We start from the raw sequence: 18,082 nt of genomic DNA, 5'->3' as shown, positions 1-18,082 counted from the left end.
AGGATTCAGCAAGACTGTAGGAGCCATCACAAATATTATCAATGCCTTGAGAATGACCATAGGACAAAGTAGTCCCTTATGATATATTTTGACTTATTACTAAAAACTTTCAACGGCATTCAACTGAACTTCAATAGGGCTCTGCACATATTTTTACTGGGTACAAAATGCAGTCTAAGACTTATTTACATTGTATTAATTGTAAAAAGTAGAGGTATATTCTTCACCTTTGTTATCCATCTCATTTATGTATTTTGTTAGAGAAAATAACTGGGGGCTATGTTTACTACTACATGAGACCATGCCCTGTATAAAATTACTTCCAGTTAAAAAGATCATGATGAACATCCACAAGCACCTTTCTATATAAAATGAATATGGCTTATACGCATGACAATCAAACCTACAGCTTGCTTTTCCATAAAGTTAATGGATGACTAGGGTCTGGGTGAAATCAATATGCTATTTTCTAGATGAAGAAGGAAAGTCATTTAATAATCATATTTGTTCCCCTGGTAAGCTGCTATTCTACTTTTAATTGTAGAGGAGTTATATATAAATGTTGACATGTGACTGCAATGGTTTACTTATGGTAAAGCACTGCAGAATAAGCTGGAGCTATAATAAATAATAAAATCATATCTCCCCTCCACCCCCCCTCATTTTGGGGATTTTTATACCAATATATATTCATGAAACTGCACACAACTAGTCCTTTTGTGGACTGTTTTAACCCTATAACAGTTTCTTACACTAAAACCAGGGCTTGACAAATTTGCTTGGAATATAGGAGCAAGCTAAAAAGGTTAGGAGCCATTTCTTTTTCTTAAAGTAACAACGCAATTTAAATGACAAAAAAATAAACATTTTAAAGGGACACTAGTAGCTACAGCTTAATATAGTGGTTCTGCCTACAGCCTGTTCCTGCATGCTTTTCAATCTAAAAACACTGCCTTTTTCATTTACGTGTATGCATTGTTGACCCACTGTTTACTACTGCAGAATATATTTTTAATGGAAGTTAAAAAATTAAATAAAAGAAAGAAAGAAAATGTGCAGATGAAAAAAAAAAAAAACATAGGCAGTTATGTGACAGTATTTTATGTTTAATACATCTGAAAAGTATGCATATACAAAGAACGGAGACATGAAACAAACCATCGGTTGAAAACACTAATGAGTCTACAAGTTATTAATTTGGGAAGGTGGAATATATTCCCTAAATATTAAAAATAGTTCTGGAAATAAACCATGTGGTTTTGGTAAAATCTGTATTAACACTGGTGTCTATATTTTCTTTACATTATCTCTGAAACTTGAATTCAATCCCAGGCTCCATGGGTTAGGTTTACATGCAAACTGTACATTAATAGGACAATGACTGGTCCCTCAAATATCAAACTAAACAAAATAAAAACCACTCCCTCCTTACAACATAAACAAAAAATGTAAATCAGGCACATCTATTTAACATGGATGTGAAACTATTTGTATTCATTAGTTAGACATATTGGTAAGAAAATCAATTATGTGATCAAGAAAAGACTAAACCTAAATTAGTCAATTGTCATTAGTCAATGAATTTGCCAAGATACTCCAGGGGATGAAATAATCCCTACTTTCTGCCAAAGAGGCACCCAACACATATCTACCCTCGAACTTAAAAAAAGGAGTTAGAAATGAAAGATGGAGAAATATTCTGGAGAGTCAGTGCTGAAATGGTTCGACTCTATATGTCAAGAGTCAGAAACCTGGACTTTAACAGTCGAGGAAGTAGATTACAAAGGACATTTTGATTTTGGAAACTAGAATCATGCTTGTCTAGTGTTAACTCATGTCCTAGATTGGCAGCAGGCTTATATTGGGGTCTTAGACTTTAGGTGAGCGTGGGAAAACAACGTGCCAACCTGCCCGATGTTTGTGCAATTATACAGTAAAAAACAGAAAAAAAAATTCCTGCCAACTTGGTACAAGAGTTGGGCTGATAAAACAGAGCTTTAAAATTAGTCTGTTACCTACAAAGCATGCCTTGCTCTTAATATAAGACGTTAGATACAGTAAATAATATAAAAAAAAAACCTAGTAACAATGTGTGTGTGTCTATGTGTGATCCTGAAGATACACAATTGTTCAACTATTTTTATGTTACATAAGTTGTTGGGTTTGATTTTTCGGACACCCCTTTGTTTAAGGGTGGTAAACGTTGGGCAGGGGGGGGAATTGTATTTCATCTTTAGTTTGATTTAAACATTGCTTTTAGTTTGACGTCGACACCAGCTTTGCAGAAGGAGGACCATGGATGGTGGGTGTTCATAGCAGCACGCACTTGCGTTTCTTCTTGGGCTCTGGGGGCTCCAGGGCGGCCAATATCGCCTCATCAAATACATTCTTTAGGCCTTTCTGAAAAGGGTCAAAGAGAGAGAATGGGCAATCTCTTTTTAAGACACATATTTAAGCAAAAAAAAACAAACATAAAAGTGATGCATAACCAAACAAAATAAAGTTGCCACTAAAAGAACCACATTTGGACTGAGTTTTGAAGATTGAAGTAATCTTTTATCTTGTGATTAATGAAAACAAAAACTTAAAGGTTTACCTTGAGCAGAGTCAGAGGCCACAAGAAGGATATTTAAACTTAAATATGTATTTTGGAATGATTAGGCAGTCAAAACAGTACAATTCATGTCACCAAAAAGAAAGAAAAAGGAATAGACACCAAGCAGAATTTGTAACCTGTTAAAATAAGGACTCCCGGAGACTAAGAGAACATTAAGAAGCATGAGAGCAAGCACTGGCACCAGCAGATCTTCTTTAGTTTTAGTAAAGTCCTCTTTGGTTGAAATCAGTTCATTTTTAGAGCTTCCTTTCGAGCAAGTCCTTAATATGGTTTCAGCAAAAAGCAAATAGGTATAGAAGCTGGAGGTAAACATACATGGTAAATTGCAAAAAAACAGGTAGCAAGCACACACACATTTAGCAGGCATTTTGTATAGATTCCTCAAACTGTTGAACAGAGTTTCCAAAAAGCAGCCATAAAAAAATAAAAAAAAATAAAACCCATGTCGGACATCATATTAAGTGCACCCGCTATAGGCTACCACCCACCCCATCCCCAAAATAACGAAATCTAGGTCTGGACCAAAACTACGTTGTAGGCATCAACCAGCAGGCCAAACTTAGCACATCTTACTGCATTCCAGAGAAAAGAAAAACAAAACAAAAAAATAACTGTACACAAAGCTTTATCAAAGTGACAATTTCAATTATACAAAATGGAAAAACATGGATTATGTTCAATTGTCCATCTTACCACAAAACTAAAACAAGAACACTACAATGTGCAAAGCAAAAAAGGCAAAGGGCAAATTTGAAAAAAAAAAAAAAATATATATATATATATATATATATATATATATATATTTTTTTTTTTTTTATAGAAAAGAAAAATGTGCGCTTCACCCTTCCAACTGGCAAGATAATTACAAATAAACACTCACATTATGAATAACTCACAAAGAAAAGTCTTTCCGTTCATTTTTTTTCTACCCCTCCTCTTTGTAAAACAAAAACATTAATTAAAGAGTTCAAACCCCTGTGCTGCAGAAGCACTTAAGACTTAAGGTTTATGTCTCCATCATTTAACACCTTTGCTGCACAAAAAGTCAGCAATGAATGGCAGCCAAAAGGGTTAATTGAGAAAAAAATAAAATAAAAAATAAACCCTCTAATTCAATAAGCATCTTCAATACAATATTCATCACTGACTTGGTCCGTTTAAGGCCATGAAATTATTATGGCAACCCCAAAAAACAGTTAAAAGTCCAATTTTTAAACTGCCTAACAATAAGGACTGAAGGAGATGAATGCAAGTCTCATTTTGGGATTTTTAAGGAAAGACGCACAGGTTTTGCCAACATATTTGTTTTATTAGATTATGAATGGTTACTCTTTTTTTTTTTTTTATTTTATTGTGTTGCTACAGTAGTGGGACAGAGGAAGCAGCATCAGGGGGAAGAGGAGAAAACAGTTTAGAATATACAGCACTTCCTTTTTGGCTGAGTTTCCGGAGGCTCGAGGGCAGCTAGGATAGCCTCGTCAAACACATTCTTCAGACCTCTCTACAAGACAGAGGGGAGGAAAGAAAAGAGCAGCCAGGTTAGAGTATTAGAGAGAAATTAACAGCAGATACAAAAAGAGTAAGCCGAACTGACAGAATACCTAATCACCAGAACACCCATGGCAGAAAGAGAAAGATTTCATGCTATGGTTAGTAGGATTAGCAAATACAAATAGAGCAATAGGTATGCATTCAGAGAGACCTCTTTTACTGCACATGTAGAAATTGACAGAACATTTGGTAGGACACTGCTCATTCACAGAACCTCTAGACTTAGATTGTCTAAAGATTCATCTCCTTGCCGTGTAAACTACAACTCCAGTGATGCTTTGCAAGTGTGTATGCTGGAAAAGCATTAAAAGGAGTTGTAGTCCTACACCAGGGATAGGCAACCTTTGGCACTCCATATGTTTTGGACTACACATCCCATAATGCTGGCAAAGCATCATGGGTGGTGTAGTACAAAACATATGGAGTGCCAATGGTTGCCTATGGCTGTCCTACACCATTTGGGGATCTCCCCAGCCAGCCATGTTTCATCTAGAACATTTCATGGTGAAACCTCACTATTTCAGAACTTTGCTAGGTTAAAAAGCAGACTCGTTAATCCTGATATAAACCATTTAATGTATTTCTTGAGGTCCCCCCTTATTGCACCTGTGGGCATTTTTTGGGGGGTCACAAAAAAAAATCAAAAAAAAAAAATCACCAGATTTTAAGAGAACGGTCACTTCCTATTTTGTTTCTGACTACTACATTTCATTCTGTGTGTAATAAACATGTTTTTGTAAAAAGTGAAATATAAATTAAAGGATAACTGCATAAATTTACTTCTATCCGGGAGCTGGATAGAATAATATTAGATAATATTTTGGTTTTCCTCCTTTGCAGTACATGTGCCTGGAACGAATTGGATTGTGAAATCTTAGCATCATATAGGAGGAGGAGGAGAAAAAAAAAAAAGAGAAAGCCAATTATAGGTAGCTTTATTCAAAGGTGTAATATTTTATTTTGTATATAGCGCCATCAGATTCCATAGCGCTGTACAATGGGAATATTCAGGGGAGTGACAGTTCCATTTTAAAAACCTATTTCCTGCACATTAGTAAGCTAGCAGCTGCTATTTCAATCATAAGAGTCTGACTGGCTCATGACATCAAAAAACGTTCTCCAAGTCATGTTTTGTTTATGAATCAGTAATTTAGTAATGGTGTTGCAAATTACAATATGTTAATCTCCACATTGATACATTTCCAATTGTTAGTTCTAGTTTTAACTTACTATAGCTTACTTAGTTTAAAACACTACTTACTTTGAACTGATTTATGAGAAGAAATTTTGAGGTCACAGTGCCACTATAAGAATAGTTAAATGCCCCCTCCCCATTGTATATTATACTCCACTGTAAATTTGCGTGTTAAATGTTGGCACTATACAAGTGTTATTGTTAATATGTTTACATGCTCAACACAAGTTTATCTGAAAAGAATACCCATTACTCACTACTTGTTCACTGTTTTGCCTGCAGTCTACAGTAATCATAGGAACATTAACTCACACTTGTTATGCCGAATGAGCAGGCCTGCCTCTAAACATTGCAGAGGTCTATCCAAGTGCAAAGTCAAACTCTGAATTTCCAATAACCCATAGTCTTGTACAGTAAAATGCTATATATTTGCTATGTTTGAATCTGCAGGATTTGATGAAAGCCAACAAAAATAAAGGCTGAGGCAGAGATCAAAGATAAAGTTTTAAACCATATTAAAAAGGTACCAAAATAATTTAAGAAAAACTCTTGACATAATGAATTATGATAAAATGAACTTAATAAGCTACACTGCCATAAAAAAAAAAATAAAAAAAAATAAAATTTTGCAATATTGAAGCACCATAAGACACTATCTTTGGAACAAGCCCAAGTAACAGACTAAGCTTTCTGCAAGTAACAATAATATCATTTATATAGACTGCTCATATCAGAATGACCGTAGATGAGCTGTAGTAAATTGACACTTGGATTTTGATTAACTATACAATTAATTTGCTTTGTTTCACTACTTTGAGGCCACATTTTTGTTATGAGAAAATAAAAATAAAGACTTTTCTCCGTTCCCAAATGGACCCCAACATTTTAGTCTAAACAGGAGGTGACATTTTTATTTTATTTCAGTAGACAAATAAGGTGTGCCTTGGCGCTTCTATGATCGCGCAACAATCTCCTGTGCCACTGATCACCCACTAGGGCACAATATGAAATGTGTACTATTTTTTTTTTAAAAAAACCTTAAAGTACATACATACTTCAGTTTATTAAAGAGTATGCTAAACTTAAAAAAATAAAATAAAAAGCATTTTCTTTTTATGCACAGACACTCAAAGGCAGGAAGGAAGAGGGGTGGACAAGCCAATTTCCCAACTGTCCATAATACACAGCCAACACTGTATTTCAAGAGCTTAAGAGGTGCGTGCTACCCAACCCACAGTTTAATGACAAGCAAAAAGCAAATTAAAATAAATGCCAAGGAAAAACAAAAAAATCTAATTCAAAATAAAAAAAAAATATACATGGCTGATATAGCTTTTTAATAAGGTATCAACTGGACTTTCCCAAAGCCATTTTGAAATGGTTGCCTTTCAGGAAACAAGGCAGTAGTGTGACTGGAAATGGGATCTTGAAATAATAATAAATAATTAAATTAAAAAAAGAAAAGCCAATAGACAAACAATGTTACACAACATTTAAACAAGGAAACAATTTGTAAATGCGTTAAAAAATAAAATAAATTATATATATATATATATATATATATATATATATATATATATATATATATATATACACACACACACACACATATATATGCATTCTGTAAACAACCTGCATTTAAAATATCTGAATGCACTTTAGCAAAGCAATTTAAAATATTAATGCAAACTACTGAAACCTAATTTAGGACTTCAGAAGAGGAAGCTGCATTTAACACAAACTGTTTGTTCTACCTTTAAATCTGTCTTATTTAATATATACATTTATAATGTTAATGCAATAAATTGTCCCTCTGAATACAGTGTACCTTTACCATTTGCATCATTAAACCTTCAGAGTTTTACAGAGAATTACAGTATTTCCTGTAAGAGGTAAAAAGTCTTCAAATCCATATATTACACAGTCTGTTCTAAACTTAGAACACACAAGACAGTAAAACCAAACACTACAGATAAAGGCAATGTTGGTTCATGCTAAACGATAATCATGCCGGAAAAGAGAGCGCTTTGCTTTACAAAGTGTGTCAATTTCATCACTTTGTCCAAAAATAAAAAGTGTGACCTTCCATAGATGAAAGTGTAAATTGCGCTGTAACAAATACTTCTTCCCCAACACAGGAACATACGTGGGATGTGATTTTTGTTAAAAATCTGACTCCGTGATCACAAGGACATAATAGTCGGAGAGTCGTGTTTTTTGAGTAATACCAATAGCCCCAATACTAATATTTTAAAAGAACTCTGTCAATCTCAAGATATATAAGCAACAGAATCAGCTTCAAGATACGATTACACAAAATCTTTAAAATGTGTTAGGGTAATGGCCATAAAGTTAAAGATATTTTAACCTACATGTAACAAAATAAAAGAAATACCTGCTTGCTGCCTAAAAATACTTTGCATTTAAAGCGGCACTGTCATGCCGAATCCCGTTTTTGTTTTAACCCCCCTCCCGCCTCCACTACATCCAATCGACCCCCTAGTCACCCCCAAATGCCCCTAAGTCCCCTCATTACCTATTTTTTATTCTTTATCTTCTGCCCTGATCTTTATTCAGGGCGCCGCCATCTTTGTGTGGGTAGGTGAAGTCCCTGTGGGACACGTCATCTACCCACACTACACAGACAGAGAGATTCCCGCACATGCCCAGTGAAACACCTGGACATGAGAACGGGAATTTCATCTATTCATTCATCAGACAGACGAATGAATGAATAGAAAAAAATCAGACGAACAAACTAACACTGAGTATCAGTGTTCGTTTGTTCGTTCAGTTTATTACAAGGAGGGAGCTACCGGCGTGCTCCCTCCTTGTAATATGTAACTATAGAAGCGGCAGGGAGCAGTGCTCCCCACCACTTCATAAGCCCCCCAGGCCCCCCCTTACTCTATGGGGGTCAATATGACCCCCATAATAGCACAAGGGAGATTAAAATCTCCCCAATGCCCCTACTCGCTATACTGCGAGTAGGGGCATGTCCACTAAACAGTGAGCAGCCTGTGGCTGCTCACTGTAAAAAAAAAAAAAAAAAAAAAAAAAAAAAAAAATGGTAATAAGCGGTGGGTGGGGTCCCTAAATAAAGATAGGGGGGGGACACTTGTCCTCCCCCCTGCGCGGTGGGTGGGGGCCCTAATAAAATAATAAGGGGGGGACCTACTGTCCTCCCTCCTGGCCCCCACCCCTGAGCGGTGGGTGGGGGGGGGGGACCTACTGTCCTCCCCCCCCCGTGGCTCTAAATAAAGATGGGGGGGGACCTACTGTCCTCCCCCCTGGCCCCCACCCCTGCGCGGTGGGTGGGGCCCCTAAATTAAGCCCTCCCCCCCCCCCCCACCCAAAACATTCTATCCCCTACCTACCCCCCTCACCCTAAAATTAGTGAGGGGGGAATAAAATAACTAACCTGTAAAAAAAAAAAAAAAAAACTTACCATTTGACGTCTTCTTTTTTCTAAATTCTTCTTTCTTCAGCCCTCAAAAAGGGCAAATAAAAATCCATCATACCCGTCGCACTTTAAAAAAAAAAAACAAAAAAAAAACACGAGCGCAAAAAAAAAATTAATCCATGTTCACCCATGGAGGGCACGTCGCGTACTGAGCTCCGCAGGGCGGGTCAAGGCTTATAAAGCCTTGCCCCGCCCTGCAATTAGGCTTAGAACACTCTTGGTTTAAGCCAATCAGAGTGCTCTGTGTCATTTTACACAGCGTGGGAAAGTTCTTTGGGGGGAGGTTATTAGGTTTTTTTTTACAGTGAGCAGCCACAGGCTACGATCAAAGTACCGAATTGCATCCTAACACCAATGGAGAAACTTTTCTCATTCTGTTAGGACGCAATTCGGCAGTTTTGCCGGCGTTCTGTCTAAGTGACAGGACGTTCGGCAATACTGACAGGAAGCATTGTGGGAACAGGGAGGAAAGCTAGGGATCATGGGAAAATTGCTCTGACCAGCGGAAATGAAGCACACTTTGCTCCTCCGCTGGTCAGAGCTGGTCAAGCGGAGGAATCCTCCATAAGGCAAAGAGTCCCTACTTTGTCTTACGATTTTAAAGAAAACTAAAGAAGACAGGAAGAAAAGAATAACAGATCCCGAGAGAGGGGGAGAAGAGGAAGAGATTGAGGAAAGGTAAGTTCGGCATGACAGTGCCGCTTTAATATTGGAGTGAGCCCCTATTACAGCTTTTACTATAAAAGAAATACCTACCTGGTCATGTATGTATTCTTAAAAATGGCCACCAGAAATGTATGCAAGTGCATATCTGCTCACCCATCTGTTCCTTAATGACGAAGGCACACATTTAATTTAGGGACAGCTGCTTGGATTTCAGAAGGCCATCTTATCAGTATTCCAGTGACGTGGAACTGGCAGATACATATACTTACAGGATAACTGTTACCAGAATATGGATTTTTACGATAAGAATCCTTGTAGCGTGTAATGAAAGGATGACTTTTTTTAAAATCAAGTATATGTGAAAACATATACACAGCTTATAACGACTGCCTGCTTGTTTGAGCTCCTGCTGTTAAATAGCTCTGATCATTTGTGATTGCCATTTTGGAAATTGCCTGTTCGGTCTTGCGTTTTCAGTTTTACTTGTTTCAATTCTGTGTAAGAGACAGCTTTCCGATTTACACATTTCCAGTAGTTTTAATGTGTTAAATCATGTAAGGATGACAGTAATGGAAATATGTCAATTACAGTAAACAGTCTCTTACACTATTGAACAAGTGAAACTGAAAGTGCCACACAGGACACGCACAACAGCTTTATGGCTGAGGGACACTATAGCGTTAAGAATACACTTTTGTTTTCCAATGCCAGTGTTCCTTTAACATAACCGAAAAAGAAGAATTCGTATAATAAAAATACATTTTCTGGTGACTGTTCTTTAACTATTTCACACCACATGTATGTACATATACACACACACAGCTGTTTGAAAGAGTAGCTCTATAAGGTAAGACTTGTGCTTGTCGTGTATGGCAGAGTCCTTTTAAAATATCTCATGACAAAAAAAAAATGTAATAAACAACTGTGCCATAAATTAAGAAGAGATAAGGAGTGCTCCCTTTCAAAGTATGTGAAAGGAAACAAAAACAGCTTTATAAGAAAAGGTGATGTCTACGGTGAAAAAAAATAAATGATGTTCTAGTTAGGAATTATCAGTAAGAAAATCTGAAAGGAATATAACATTACATCCCGACATTAGCCAATGAAGTAATCAGTGTCCAAGCAATCTGTAAATATCAATATATTCCCCTACAAAAGGTTTATTAAGCAGTGTGTAAGCAAAGATCATTTACTCACCTGTGTGAGGGCAGAACACTCCACATATTTTACTGCCTTCAAGTCTCTAGCAAGTTTCTCTGCTGTTTCTGGAGTGATTGGCTTCTGTTTGTTTTTTGCAAGTTTCTCGATTGTTGAAGGGTCATCTCTTAAGTCAATCTGGGTCCCAACAAGCAAGAAAGGAGTCTTGGGACAGTGGTGAGTAATTTCTGGTACCCACTGCAAGACACACATGCCAAAATGTTGTCACGAGCATTTAAAACGAATACCATTAAAATATTACCAACATGGGAAATTAGTTATTTCAGTTGACTACTGGATGCAAACATTCCAAGTTCACCTGACAAGCAAATGATCATATATATTTCAGCCCTCAGCTTTTTCCAAACATGCCTTGTCATAGCCATTCACGCAATAATCAGAATTGCTATTTTTATTTATTAAAACGCTAACAGGTAACAAGAAGAGTCTCTAAGACCAAAAAGTTTATTTAAAATATTGATCTAAAACATATCTGAAACCTAACAGACACATTACAACCAATAACTTTCTACCTGGTATACACAAATGCATTTATTTATACGGTGTTATTTTGCAATATAGCGCAGCAATTTAAGTCCTTGTCAATAAAAAGTTGTTCTGTATAATTAATGTCAATTTCTCGAGGGGCAGGCATTCTTAAAGGAATACTAACATTAGAAATGCAAACATGTATTCTTAATGTTAGAGTGTTTTATTATTTCGATAAGAGCATTAAAACTCTCCTATCACCCACCGTGCTGCTTTTACCATGGCCGCCACTCCACCCCTGGCTGAGATCCATCATAACATTAACTCAGTCAAACCAATGCCTCCCTATGCATTGGAGGCTAGAGTGCATGTTTACCAATCCCTGTGCTGGGCCAATCTGAATATCCTAATAGAGATGCACTGGCTCAATGCATTTTTGTTGGAGGCGTTTGTGTCTTCATGCAGAGCGTGAAGAAGCCGATCATCATTCTGCAAAGATCTCCATTAAAATCATGATCATTACACTCACCTTGTAATGCTTCTAAACACATAACGTAAATGCAAAACAAAGAACAATTGTTCTTCAATAGCCTTGCAAGGGTGTATAAAGTTTAGGGTGCAAGGACAGGAGGAGAGGAGGTAAAATGCAGAGATCGGAGATAATACGGGAAATGAGAATGTAAAGTGAAGTGAAATGGGTAAGAGTAAGGAGAAATGGAGTCAGAATTAATAAGGGTGGAGTGTAATAAGACTGGTGTGATGGGATAAAAATATTTTTCAGGTTTAGGCAACATTCAGCACTCACAGATGTTATATACTACATCCATAATGCTCTTACAAATCTAAACAGGCACTGGAAGTTCTTATCCAAAAATTATACCTTTTCTTTCACATTTTCAAATGAAGATGGAGAGACCACGGAGAAACAGACAAGAAACACATCTGTCTGTGGATAGCTAAGAGGTCGTAATCTATCATAATCTTCCTGCCCTGTGGACAAAAATATGAATAGAAATATATAGTTAAGTAGACATGCATATAAAATGGGGCAAATTGAGTTAGTACAAACAACTAAAAAGTGATCTGTACTCTGCAAATATGAAAGCATATCTGATGCAAATCCTGTGATATACCTTGCATGATCTCACACATCAAAAAAATAAGACACTCTTCCCCCCTCCCCCCTTCTTTCTTAAAGCGGCACGGTCACCGTCGATGAGACGTTGCTTGTAGTCCGGTTGCTGTGGGGGGCAGGTAAGGGTGAAATTACTTACTTGCACCTGTCCCTCGCAGGTACCAGCATCTTTATTGCACTGCTCCTCTTCAAGCGGCATTTAAAGGCATGAGTAGGAGGGGATAATTGTTTTAAGTTTAGTACAGGATTAATTGGCCAGCATAAGGAAGCACATCCCTATGGGTACTGTGCCATCATATGCCAAGAATAAATGTCTTTAAGGGACATGCATCCCTGAGACAACGGTAATGGCACAAGTGTGCAGAAACTTTCGAAAAATGTTGAGACCTTAAATTTATCAAAGAGCAAGCAACTGAGCTCCTCCAAGCTTTTGTCTGTTCTCAGAGTTCTCACATTCCCCATCTTTGTTGTAATGCATTAACTGTGCTCTCATCAAGTTCGAAAGGGTAATCCAGACGTGGACCCTGTGCCTAGAGGGGTTTTGACTACACCTTGCTGACTAAGCCCAAAAAAGGCCAAAATGATCGTCTGGGATTGCTGTAACTCTTGTGCAGAGAGCTTGCTGGCATTTCAGTTCTGGACTGCTCTTATGGGCGGATCAGTCTGATATGCCTTGGAACTGGTCCTTTCTGTAATGGCACAAGTGAGCAAAAACTATTTTGGGAACAGAGTGTTGATTTACCAAAGGACAACCTACAGAGTTCCTCTAAACTTTTGTCTGTTCTCACATTTCTGGTTTCGGTCTCATTCAATATCCTCACTCTTAAAAAAGGAGGTAAATATGATGTTTTGTTTCCATGTTTAACTGCTTCATCTTTCTTATGCTTTCCACACTCACTCCAGGGAGTACACTGATCTAACCAGTGTCCTACCCATAGGAATGCTGGGAAAGTGCATTAGCTTGCCTGACAAGTTTACACTTGTGCAGTTTGAAGATTTCTTCACCTTGTAACATCCTAACAGGGTGAGAAGAGAGGGTAGTTGTGACTTATCACCACCACTGGGAGCAGAAGGACACTTGACAAATGTTCCTAAATCCTAAGTCACCCTGTATTTATTATAGGTGCAGGGTGTTTACAATGTTTTTGTATATTGTTAATTGTTTTCTGTGGTCTCCTGTCCTGCTGATGCTTGTTACCAACTAGTGGATTTGGCTATGGAGCCTGTAAAGTGCCCTCTATTGGTAGCAACAGCAATATGCACTACCTGAATAGCAAGGTTGGTTAATTTGCAAATTCAAGTAGATTTTCATATTGCTAATTCTACGGGTAGGAGTGATATTTTGTGTTGGTTATTGACTTTCCCACCCCTTTGTAGATATGATATTGTGTTATTATAATCCCCTGTATGCTTTCTGATATGTTTTGACGATTAGTATTTTTATTGAATTGTCCCCATAAGTTTCATGTAATGAGCATTTGGGCCAGTCCTAAGGAAAAAAGTTTTGTATGTTAGTTCCATTTGGAACGGTGTCCTGTGTGAATTTTTAGGGACCCCAGCCACAGAGGAGTTGTACTGGTTAGCTGGCTGCATGTTCCCTTTAGCCCTGGGATAAAATCAAGATAGCTAGGTGTGAGAGGTGGATACCTACCTGGAAGAAAGACTGCGGCGGAATAGGCAGAGGGGATGATACCTGCCTGGAATAATGCTGCAGCGGAATAAGCAGAGGGGATGATACCTGCCTGGAAGGAGAGCTGTAGCCTTGTCAGGTGGAAAATCTACGGAAGGACCGCAGTCAAGCCACGGAGACTGGGACAAAAGAGCTGCAGTTTTCCCCCGGTTCCAGCTAGGAAGCGATCCTGGGCAAAAGTACCCAGACTGGGTACAGGGAGCTCCGCTAAAGGAGTAAGGCGCGAATAAACTTCCCTAGCTGAGAGGAGTTCCCAATAATGCAATGTGACAAAGTTTACGAACATTACATAGTTTTCAACATTAGTCTTGCTTTATTTCGATTTGTGTGTTTATTTAAAAAAGTGTTGGCTTGTGGTTTTAAAACCAATTGTCAAGTTATGCATGTCCCCTTAAACCCAACATTAAAATAAATAATTGTTGACGAAAATGTAAAATGAAAATCCAAAACTAGCATGATGTCAAAAGGGATTCAAGTGTTGTTGAGTTTTATTTATCATGAGCATCCAAATATCTGAAGTGAACTGGTTGATATACACATACCTGCAGTATCAAATAATCCTAAAGTATATGGTTCTCCACCGATCATAACTGTTACGGCATAGTTATCGAATACCTGTAAGAGAGATTACAGTTAAAAGCTTACAAATAATATAAATAAGACAGGAGAGAGTAGAGTGCTGCCCTTTAGGAGAAAGCAAGAGACAGGTATGTAAGGTAGAGGTTACTCTGGGAGGCCATAAGCTTTCTTAAAGAGATAGGTTTTAAGGCACTTCTCAAAACAATTGAAGACTAGGGGAGAATCGAATGGTGGTAGGCAGGCTATTTCACAGACAGGGAGTCGCCCGCGAGAAGTCCTGTAAGCGTGAGTTGGCTGTACAGGTGCGAGTTGTGGACAAGAGGTGGGCAGAGCGGAGAGACAGATAAAGGGCATAACTATGGATCTGTGAAGCGATATAAGAGGGGCACGAATTGTTCAGTGCTTTATAGGTATAGGGTTAGCACTTTGAATTGACTCCTATAGGAAACAGGAAGCCAATGTAAGGACTGACAGAGGGGTGAGGTGTGAGTGGACTGACTAGAGAGAAAAATAAGTCTGGCGGCAACATTTATTACAGACTAGTAGCGGGGCAATGAGGCTTTTGGAAAGACCAATTTAGGAGAGGGTTACAATAATCCATGCGGGAAATTACTAGAGCATGGACAAGCATTTTGCTTAAGAATTGGGCAGATGCGGGCTATGTTTTTAAGATGGAATCTATAGGATTTGGCAACATACTGGATGGGAGTCTCAAAGGTGAGGCCAGAATCAAGTATGACGCCAAGACAGCACGCTTGCAAAGATGGACTTATGTGGATACCAGTAATTTGAAGGGAGAGCGAAAGAGGAGGATCAGTATTAGGAGGAAGAAAGACAAGGAGCTCAGTTTTAGAGAGATTGAGTATCAGAAAGCGGGAGGACATCCAGTCAGAGATGGAAGATAGGCAAGCAGTGACAAGTTGCAGGACGGCAGGGGAGAAGTCCGGGGAGGAGAGATGTATCGGGGTGTCATCAGCGTGCATATTGTGAAGATATTGGACTACCCAACATCCTGAAAAATCCAACTTTAATATTTACTTTGAAGACTAGAAACTTACTGTCTCAGTAAAGAAGTGAGCTATCACAGATAAGCATTTAAATGCAGTTTTAGAAGGTGAGAGTTGGCAGACATACTGACAAGGACACTACTCTATTACAGCGGCCCTAATATTATGCATGGCTTACTCGCAATGGGCCTTTACTGCAACTTTAAGAGGGACATTCAACATGTTAACATTCAAGGTTCAGTTGGAGGTTGGCACTTTATGTTCACAGTTCACAATTTTCCTTGAGATGCTTATGAATGCAATGTCTTTCAATGAGCATGTAGCACACCAGCACAATAAGCATGCTAATTATTAAACACACATTTAAAGACGAACGGCCCCTTAAGAATCACACATAATACAATGCAAGATTTAATTAAGAGATACAGTGCCATGGGCAGGGTAATCCATGTGCAAATAAAAAGTTTGGAAGGGGAGGATTCAGAACCCCTATTAGAACTAGAGGGAAGAGGATGGTGTGGTGTGGTCACCCACTTCGTTCCACAACCATACTTTCAGGAGTAAGCATATTAAACAAACTGATGTATACAGAACCACTTAACAACTGGTTCTGTAGACAGTTTGTTTAATTTGCTTACTCCTGAAAGTATGGTTGTGGAACGAAGTGGGTGACCACACCACACCATCCTCTTCCCTCTAGTTCTAATAGGGGTTCTGAATCCTCCCCTTCCAAACTTTTTATTTGCGCATGGATTACCCTGCCCAAGGCAATGTATCTCTTAATTAAATCTTGCATTTGTACTATGTGTGATTCTTCTCTACATTTTGCCTCCCCACAGGCTTCTTGCTCAGAGCCCTTACTCTAAATTCTCCACCTTTAAAAAAACAGTAACAGTGATTGCAAAATCCTGTGTTTTCCCAAAATTACTGTAACAGCTTTGTTCAAGTGGACTATTAGTACTGCCTTCTTGAACCATTTGCGACTTTCTTATATCCTTAGTAAGTCGAGACAGCATACCCACTGAAATGAAACCGAGTGTCATTGTAATCCGTGAATTAACATGACTTGGACACTTGAAATTAGCTTTTGAAATGAACCCACAATTCTTTCTTGACATAGTAACCCACATGCAGACTTTGACACTTACCGTTGGTACGTATTCCGAAGGAAATTTATTTGTTGTGTAGGATATTAAGAGACACGTTTTACCAACAGCACCATCACCAACGACCACACACTTAATTGTCTGCATGGCTGCTATTTTTGTTGTTTATGTCAGCAACGCTTGTCTAATGCAGACCTGGACAAAAAAATAAAACAAAACTTTATTTAGAATTGTTATAATCAAATTACAGATTCACATGTATATTGGCTGGTTAAAGCGGTGGTAATGTCAGTTTAGATAGTCAAAGATTGTAAGGTCGTTTGAACAGGGCTTTCTTGAAACCTAAATAGCCATTTTCAATAACTGTAAATACTCTACAATGTAAAGTGACGCAATATAAATGTGAATCATAACAAATAAGTACCAAAACGTTCCAAGCAACACACAAAGAAACTGAAACAAAGAAACTGATGTATAATCTAGCAGGCTAGAAACGGACGTTCATAGCTTTGTTTTGTACTATTTTCTGGTTTTACATTAAATGTAAATTAATGGAGGAATTAAATGAAGAGGATTGAGAATTTAAAAAAAAAAAACAAAAAAAAACAAAAAAAAACAAAACAGCTCCTTATACTTCTGATGATAGGAAAATATGGCCCCTATAGCAATCAAGACATCTCACACCTTTCTTCTTGTATAATTATATCAAAAAATGTTTATTCAAAATTACAGCCAGTAAGCAGCACATACTTTTTTGAATAAGATTATTAAGATGTTATTGTGTTTTCAGTAAGTTGCCTTTCGGAACGTTCAGAGAAAAAAGCAATATCAAAGAAAAATGTGTGACATTCAAGGTGAACATTTTTGCTCCAATTAGTTTAGCATAATCTGACAACTGAAATATTTGGCCAAAGCAAACAGCAAAAAAAGCAGATAGGAGTAAAAGGCCACGCTAGAATGTTGGAGTTGAGCAGGTAAATTAAGATGTTTTATCCTTACAAATGTAGATTAATGTAAAAACCATAAAGATTTAATTTAATTCAAATCTGTAATTTAGAAAAAATAGTGAACACATACCTTTTTTGTTAAGCTTACCAAAAGTTGGAAACGTATTACCAAAGTATGTGTGCCTAAATCTATATTAGCTTAACTTTAGGCTTTCCTGGGAAATTATAGGCACGAAGGCCACTTCATCTCAATGAAGTGGTCTGGATCACATGTTCCTCTTGTTTTTAACTTTGGAACTGCAAACATTGCCATCCTACAGGAACGGAAATATTCATAGTGTAGCGTTTCAATACTTCTAGTCGCTATCATGCTGACAGCCACCAGAGGCTCTTCTGCATAAATAGCCAAGTAAAACCCTGCTATTTTAATCAGATGGTCT

General features: G+C 37.8%; 1 protein-coding gene across 2 annotated transcripts in view; it reads right to left on the bottom strand.

The window, feature by feature from the left end:
* Nucleotides 1–1,588: 1,588 nt before the first annotated feature.
* Nucleotides 1,589–18,082, bottom strand: part of LOC134577723 (cell division control protein 42 homolog) — a 44,315-nt gene continuing 27,821 nt past the window's right edge. The window contains exons 2-6 of one of the 2 annotated variants that reach the window (XM_063436592.1): nt 16,738–16,890; nt 14,546–14,618; nt 12,059–12,168; nt 10,690–10,887; nt 1,589–2,400 (exon numbers count right to left, since the gene is read on the bottom strand). In XM_063436592.1, coding sequence (XP_063292662.1) covers nt 2,311–2,400; nt 10,690–10,887; nt 12,059–12,168; nt 14,546–14,618; nt 16,738–16,842 — 576 coding nt within the window. In that variant the 5' untranslated portion in view covers nt 16,843–16,890 and the 3' untranslated portion in view covers nt 1,589–2,310. Of the gene's footprint in view, nt 2,401–3,454; nt 4,119–10,689; nt 10,888–12,058; nt 12,169–14,545; nt 14,619–16,737; nt 16,891–18,082 lie in introns of those variants that run through there. The other variant, XM_063436591.1, reaches the window with a different exon arrangement.

This window comes from Pelobates fuscus, chromosome 11, assembly GCF_036172605.1.
Source record: "Pelobates fuscus isolate aPelFus1 chromosome 11, aPelFus1.pri, whole genome shotgun sequence".
Taxonomy (NCBI): domain Eukaryota; kingdom Metazoa; phylum Chordata; class Amphibia; order Anura; family Pelobatidae; genus Pelobates; species Pelobates fuscus.
Note: the sequence above shows the minus strand (reverse complement) of the source record. Positions and strands in the feature narration are given on the sequence as shown.